The 8370-nt window shown below is 28.7% G+C and overlaps 1 protein-coding gene across 1 annotated transcript; it reads left to right on the forward strand.

The window, feature by feature from the left end:
- The first annotated feature begins 4624 nt into the window (after positions 1-4624).
- LOC105130858 (uncharacterized) lies at positions 4625-7826 on the forward strand. The gene is made up of 4 exons (XM_011033557.1): positions 4625-5252; positions 6769-6843; positions 6935-7075; positions 7465-7826. The coding sequence occupies exons 1-4, from the start codon at positions 4965-4967 to the stop codon at positions 7765-7767; spliced, it is 807 nt and encodes a 268-aa protein (XP_011031859.1). The 5' UTR covers positions 4625-4964; the 3' UTR covers positions 7768-7826.
- The last annotated feature ends 544 nt before the right edge of the window (positions 7827-8370 follow it).

Genomic DNA, 8370 nt, shown 5'->3' on the forward strand with positions numbered 1-8370 from the left:
AATAATAACTTTATAGAAAATAAATCAAAATCAATTATAAAAATCAATTTCTAATCACCCTAATATTGAAAGAGAAAATTAAAAAAATAAAATAATATCTAAATTATCCTAAGTTAATCTGTCAAATTGACAGCCTTGATTATAAGATAGAGATAACCACCTAAAAAACAAATAAAAAACTTATAAAACTCAATTTATAATCAATACATTGTTAAATAAAAAAAATAATTAAAAAAATATAAAACTTAAATCAACTCAAGATAATATTTTAAACTCACAACTTAGATTGTGAGATATACATAACTTCATAAAAAAATAAATATAAAAATTACAAAGCTTCATCTCCAACATATTAAATATTGAAGTTTGAAATTGAGAGAAAAAATAGATTTATGAGATCAAGATAATTTCATGGTAAGAAAATTAAAAAAATATATAAAGCTCAATTATAAAATAATTTAATATTAAAAAATAAAATTGAAAACAATCTAAATTAAAAGAGATTGATTTGTTAGAGAATGAAATTGAAAAAAAATAATTAAAATATGACCAAAAAAATAAATAGGGTTTTGATAATTTCATGAAAAGCAAATAAAAAATTACAAAACCTGATTAAAAAAAGGCCCAAAAAAATAACAAATCAATATGCTAGACTTGCATCTTAAGTCATAAAATTGGTATAATCTCATGAAAAGTAAATAAAAAAGTCACAAAGCTAAATTTTCAACTAACTCAATATTAAAAGATGAAATTGTAAAAAAATCAATTAGAAAGAAAAAAATAATCCAAGTTAAGTCGGATTATCCTATTAAATTCATGACTTGATTCATGAAATCAAGATAAATTCATGGACTCCAAATCAATATATATATATATAGACTTCCAACAAATCTAGTATTGAAATTAGAAATCAAGGAAAAAAAGTTAAATCTATAAGATAAATATATAACCCAGTAGAAAAAAAATATATAATTCCAAAAATAAACTTAATATACAAGGATAAAGTTGAGAAAATATTAAATAAAAATAAAATAAAGATTGAGTTGTTGAAGATTTAAATTGAAAAAAAAAAAAGCAAAAAACACAAAACATAAAACACAATTATAATAAATAGTGTTTTATAGGTGTAGCTACATTTATCTAGGTATACCTATTAGTATTGTGTTAATCATAAGAAACTAGAAATTGTAAAATATTATTGCAAAATTTAATTTTAAAAGCCAACTAATATAAAATTATATTAAATTTTTTTAGTTTTTCAATTTGCGACTAGAAATTATCTTTATTCCAATTTTCATTAAATTAAGTTATTTATTCTATATTTGAAATGCACATACATAAACTAACCTCTTGTCAGGGATCATAAGAAAAGACAGGTTATAAAAAAAAAGATTAAAAAAAAACATTTAATTATTGTCTATAGAAGAATGGATATAGATGAAAAATATATAGAAAACATATTTCTTGGTATTTTTTATTTTAAAAATATAAAAATTTATTTTAAAATTATACTAGAAATAAATTTATTTTATATATTTATTTTTATCTCGTCGGCAAAATATATTTTTACATCTTTTATATTTATCACTTATGTCACCAAACACTAATCAACTACAATCTTAAAACTTTTTGCATTTTAAATAATAGATAGACACAATAACTTCCTTGTGAAGATCTATCTACCAAGCTTTGAAAAATATAAATATAATACTTTTGACAACATTATAAACTAATGATACATGAACACATACAAAATTAGTTTTGTTATATTTTTAAACTTTGAATGTGGATGGGTTCATGCTGCTTAAAATGGAAAATTTCAGTAAGAAATTAATTAATTAGCGACCACTATAATAAATACACTTTTAACAATTGCACTATTAATGTTGTTCTATATATAACTAATCAGTTGAGTGTTTTTCTGTTGATAGGATAAAAACAAAAAATTAACACAGAAAAAGAATATGTAAGTGCTGCCAAAGTGGTTTTTCACATTAAAAAATATTAATTGCAAATTAAAAATTTCATGTATATATATAAAAAAAAAAGCTGTTAATGCTACAGGACATGTAGGATCTCAGATTAAATATGAAAGTAGTGAAAGAATGTTCTAATATTATGGATGTGTTTTAATGTATCATCATTTTTTTTAATTGAGAATTGAAAAGATATTATTTAGAAAAAGTTGTTAATATTAACTAAATATTGAAATGAAAAGAGAATGTTTTCCATAAAATTAGAAGACAAATAAATATATAAGTATTCAACGTTGACATTTCCTTTAAATTTATACTTTTTTATATATAATTTTAGAGGTTATTTTTTCTTACCAAGAATAAATGATTTGTTTTTTATAAATATACCATGCAAATACAGTTTATTTATATCAATTATAGAAGAAAAAACTAAAGATAAATTATAATAATTTCTTTGAAAAATTATAAAAATAAAAAAATAAAAAAATAATTGAAATTTCTAAAAGGTGAAGTAAATAATTTTAAAAACAGAGAGAGGTTATTATTTTAATATAAAAAATTAACACAAAGTGAAAAATATATTAGAAAAGGGTATTAATTAATTTGAAAAAAAACTGAGTTCTTGATGGAGCAAACGAACTGTCATTATCAACCATATTTAACCTATCATCTCTTAAGTTCACCTAAAAAATATATAAAACAAAGTTTGAGTTTTGAAAGCTTATCTTTTAACCTATCATCTCTTAAAAACACCTAAATAAAACCTTAAAATGTTAATAAATTAATTGCTAAATCTAAAATAACTATAAAATTGATCCCAAAATATAAATTTTTTTTAAAAATATTTCTCAATCCTGATTCATTTTTTTAAGATGAAGGGTAAAAAATATATCAATAAAACTTCTCTCATCAGTTAAATCTATTGGCACAAAAAACATGTTTTTTTCGGAAAATGAAAAACCAATGACTTTCTCTTTTTTTTTTTCTTTTTTTGATGTTTTTTTTTCTTCTCTCCCAAACAAAGGGACTTAGATGTGAACAAATTGAAGTTTTGGATAAAAAATATAATTTTTCAAACTAAAAGAATAAAAAAGAATATGAAAAAAAAAATCTCAAGGCAGTAGTTTCAAAAAACGATCAGCAAACAATACTAGGTTAAAAACGTCCATGTTTTCCCTTTATTTTTAATCTTGGTCTCTTAGTTTGTAATTTTCCATAAACAAAATTTTTTTTGTGCAAAATTGAGCATCCTCCCAATATTAAAATGATTTTTTGACTCTGAAATAACTCAGTTAAAAATAAATCAAAATAAATTATTAAATTTAATTATTACTAAATACAATGTGAAAAAATAAAACAAAAAAGTTAAATGATAAATGTTGAAAGAATTCAAAGGTAAAAAATACTATTACAAATTATAGTATTTTCACTATACAACTCTCCAAACACTGTACCTTTTAGGTCTTTGTTTTTGGAACTTATCATATTATATAATGATTTATTTTTTATAAAAATAAATAATAAATTTTTTTATAATTAAAGTTAACATCTGATATAATCTAATTATACACAAAACTCAATCACTACAATTTAATTTTTTTAACTTTTTGGTGGTCCGTACACAAACCCCAACTACAAAAATAAAAACACTCTAGGTATAACTATGCCCACTTGTGTACTAGCGTTATCTTTATTACATTGTAATATTTAAAACTGAATTGAATAGAAAAAAATGTGAATTTAATTTTCAACTAGTAATACTAAAATAAATGAAAAAAATAATAATGTTTACTTTTTGGTAGGAAACATGTGTTTTGGAATTTAAAATATTGCGAGAGTAACAAGTTTAAAGCAAGACTTACTAACTAGCGTGGCATTTGTAAATTTGAAATGTTTTACTTTAAATAAATTTTATTTATTATTTTTATATGATGTTATAAATGAATTTTTTAAAATGAATTTTAATATATTTTAAAATAAAAAATATTTTAAAAAATAATTACTAAATCACTGCGACACCAGCTCTGAAACAAGGGCGGGCGCGCACAGAGGGTCATTTGGGTAAAAGTGGTGTGGTGTGGTTGGGTGCTCATGTGTTATAGGTAGGAGCGCTCAAATACAAAGCTGTGTCATAGGCATTAGGCGGGATAAAAGAAGACAAGGTACGGATTGGTGGGCTGTCTTCCCGCAATTTACACCACTCCCCATCACACACACCTCACCATCCTCCCATTTTCGTAATTTCGTTCTTTCTTTTCAGTAATTACTTTGCCATTAAACCTCAGTATCTTCCCACGGTGACTGGGCTTTTGGTCTCTCCTCCTACCCTCTGTAATTTTCATTTACAATCATTTATTTATTTATTATCTATAACCACTTTTATCCTAAACAGTGACTCGGCCAAAGAGGACGCATCCTCCCCCTAACTCTCAATCAATGAGTTTTAAAAAAGTTTGATTTTTTTTAAATTTTAAATTATTTTAGTATGATAATATTAAAAATAAAATTTAAAAAATAAAAAATATTATGTTAATGTATTTAAAAAAATAAAAAATTATTATCAAAATATATTTTTAAATAAAAATACACCTTAAAAAATATCTGATATGCCAAACACCCACCCTGAAACACAGAAGCGCCCTCACACACTCTCTCACCTATGTACAGTACCACACATCCCCTCTCGAAAAGTTTTTAACTTTAGTGATTCCTTCATTTTTATCTCTCTTCAAGCTAGAAACGACAATAATTCTGGAAGCTACCGAGTTTAAATAGAGGAGAAGATATACACACTCCTAGGCCATTTGCATTTGATAGAGTATTAGAATTATGTGGAGGGTTTCTCCAAGATTTTGAAGGGAGCTCTTATAATTTTAATTAAAATTCATCTACTGTCTCTGTTTTTTTTGTTTTGTTTTTGTTTTTTGTTTTTATCAAGATCGTCGGCGTCCATATTGAACTACAAGTTCCAAAAAAGTAGAGCGAGAGATGGTGAGAGAGAGAAGGTACAATTATAATAATCGTAATCATAATAATACATCATCAAGGAGCAGAAATGGAGTTGGAGGTGGTGATGATGATGATGAAATGATGATGATGATGAGCAGTAAGAGTAAGCCTGCATGGCTAGAAGGATTGATGGCAGAGACATTCTTTGGAGGTTGTGGGGTCCACGAGAATCGCAGAAAGAATGAGAAGAACGTCTTTTGCTTGCTCTGTTGCCTTAGTATCTGCCCTCACTGCCTTCCCTCTCATCGCTCTCATCCCCTCCTCCAGGTACACCGTTCATTTCTACATAGCTGGCTATCAGAATTCCTTGTGCATATGCATGCCCCTTCACACCCATAAATAACTGTACCGTTTTCTCAAAATCTGATCTTTTTAAAGGCTTTGATTTCTTTTTCAGATAGAAAAATCCTTGATTCCTTGGTGGGTGATGGGTATTCATTATTTTTCTCTCCTTTTTTCTTTTTGTCCTGAAGTTCTTCATGTGCAAGGGGAATTTTCTTTGAGTTCATAATTTCCTTTCACAGTCAATTACACCCCGTGTGATTCACATTCAATTTTCAATTTTAAACTCTTTTTCGAACTTTATTTTTTTGCTCCTTTTACAGAGGTTTTCTTCACTTGTCACCTTGAATTATTTGATGAGTTCTTGATAGTTCTTTGAAATTAATTAAGAAATCTTAAAATTCTGTTTAGGTGCCATATTTCTTCTGTCTCATCCATGAACTCTGGTTTTGCAGTTTTGTAGTCTGCACAATTGTGGATGTTTCTTTGCCTGCTAAAATATTTGGAGGAAGTTTTCTATAATTCTCTGGATTTTTTGATGCAGAAGTCTTTTTCAAAGAACGTCATGGATTTATATTTTTTTGGCTTCTGAATATTATATATCGGCATGTGTCTTTCTGTTTCCCAAATCTCATCATTTAATAGTTTCTTATCCCCATGTATGTGGTTCATCTCTAATTACTCTCTGTCCCTATATAAATACATATAAAAATCTGTGAAATCAAGCACTCTTAAAGTCTGAGAATAAAAACAAGCTAACAATTCAAGGTCAATTTCCTTTCTTTACATTGAGCAAATCGAACATATGTTCTGGTTTTTCTTCTTTCTTTTATATAATTCCTTCAATGTCCATCTATGAGAATCCAAGATTCACATATACATATTTTCTTTCTACCAAGATTTTCTCAAGATTAATTCTATCATGAAATTTTAACTTCTTTATTGTAGTGTATATGGTGTCCATAAATGGGTTATCTTGTCTCCCTTGATTCCCACCTTTTGGTTCGGTTTGTTTCCCTTATGTGGGAGATTTCTTTTCTATCCATTTCCTCTGCCAAGGTTCCTCACCTGTTGCTTTCAAGAAAGCGAAAGTTTGACCGTGTTTTTTACTGTTCATTTTCTTGTACAATATATACAAGTATAAAAGCTTCAGGTTCATAATTTATTCTCTGCTCAACTCATTTGCCATTCGTTTTTTTCCTTGTGATGAGAGAGGCTGGTTGCCTAACCTTTTCACCTAGAATTTAAGTTGGTGGGGTAAAAGTCTACATCACTTTCAGGCTATAATTACAGTTCTGTACCCCAAGATGCTGTAAGTTCACATGTCCATTGCCTTCACGACATTGGTTTGTACTTCATTGATTATAATTCATATACTCTCTTGTTAATGATTTTTGACTCCATAGGGAGAATTCCATATGATGTGCTCAATTGTATGGCCATTTTAGTACATAATATCTTTTTACTGAGAAGCTTTACTGGGATATCATGCATGTACCAGGTGAGAAGATATGTTTACCATGATGTTGTTCGATTGGGGGATCTTGAGAAGCTCATTGACTGTTCTTATATTCAGGTAATTATTTTCGAAACAATCGAGTGATCTTTATGTGAAAATAAAAAAGAAGATGAGATAATGATATCAGCTGCTGTTATTCGTTCGACAGCCCTATACAATAAACAGTGCCAAAGTGATATTCTTGAATCAGAGACCACAGTCAAGATCCTGTAAGGGCTCATCCAACAATTGCTTCACTTGCGACAGGATACTCCAAGATCCATTCCATTTCTGCTCTCTCTCGTGCAAGGTCTATTTGATTAGTCATTTTAATTTTATTAATATGGGTTTTCAGAAGTTTTTAAATATGCACACACACACACTCTCTGTAGACCATAACCTTATTGATTCGGTTGCAGTACGATTGCCAAAAAGGGAATCGTTGTGTGTGACGTTATCCAAACTCTTTCCCGAGTGGATGTGTTTTTAGCTTACCTGTTAGGTTTGTGGGTTACAGTTGTCTCCAGTAGAAGTAAAATTTGCTTGAAATTCTAGAGATTTTTTCGCTTTCAGATTACAAATTGTTTTCTTATGAAGTCTCCATTTTTCTGTCACGTTCCATTTTTGGGGCTCTATTTTTTTTTCCTTTCCTCTTTTGGCCTTCATGCTCATTGATTTAGAAATGTACACTTAATGCAGGTTAATCACTTGGTGGATCAAGGGGATGATCTCTCGGCTATTCTTTACAGGATTGATGAATCTGATTTTGCGTTTTCCCAATTTGAGGGATTGAGGATGGACGGCTCTGAAATTATTGATGATGATGGTCAAATTACCCCGAGCTCCATTTTTGAGAACCCATCACAACACAGAGGCTCGTCATGCTCCAATGAACCGGAGGTCCTAGGAAAGGAGGAGAAAAAAAGTGGCTTTCTTCCGGGGAATTTCTTCTCTTTGAGCAGCAGGAGAAAGGGATCTCCTCATAGGGCTCCTCTCTCTTAACTGTCTACAAAATTCAAAAAGAAAGAAAGAAAGAGGGCGGTTTATATATATATATATATATATATATATATATATATATATAATCGCTAGTCTGTTGTCTTGAGGTTGGCCATGTTCTAAATCAATCAGTATAGTTAGCTAGCATGACTCAGAAATTGCATGGAATGTTTATTTAAGAATTTACTTCCGTTTTGTTTTCTTTGGTAAGCCTTATTAGGATAGGAATTAGCCCGGGCATTTCCATTGCTGACTTTAGGTGGTGATAGAGAGGTTATACGTCTATCTGAAAGCTGGCTAGGCTCTTCACTCCAATTTTGCGTACATGTAATGGAATTTGCACGTATATACATATATATGTTGTTCGCATAAATTGTATCCAATTCTAATTGCTCTTACCTTTACTGGTTGTCATTTTCAGGACCAAGTGTAAAATTTTCCTTTATCTCAAGGTCACAAACCTCTCCCTCAATCGATCATGTCAGATTATTGAAACACAAGAACTTTCGACCATTAGCCAAAATTCCTAGCTCAATGCTAGTCTTGGACATGGTCTATCTCTTTGCTGATTAAGCCAGTCTCGGACATGTTGATTTTTGGCCTTGA

This window comes from Populus euphratica, unplaced genomic scaffold, assembly GCF_000495115.2.
Source record: "Populus euphratica unplaced genomic scaffold, PopEup_1.0 scaffold43.1, whole genome shotgun sequence".
In the NCBI taxonomy this organism is placed as follows: Eukaryota; Viridiplantae; Streptophyta; class Magnoliopsida; order Malpighiales; family Salicaceae; genus Populus; species Populus euphratica.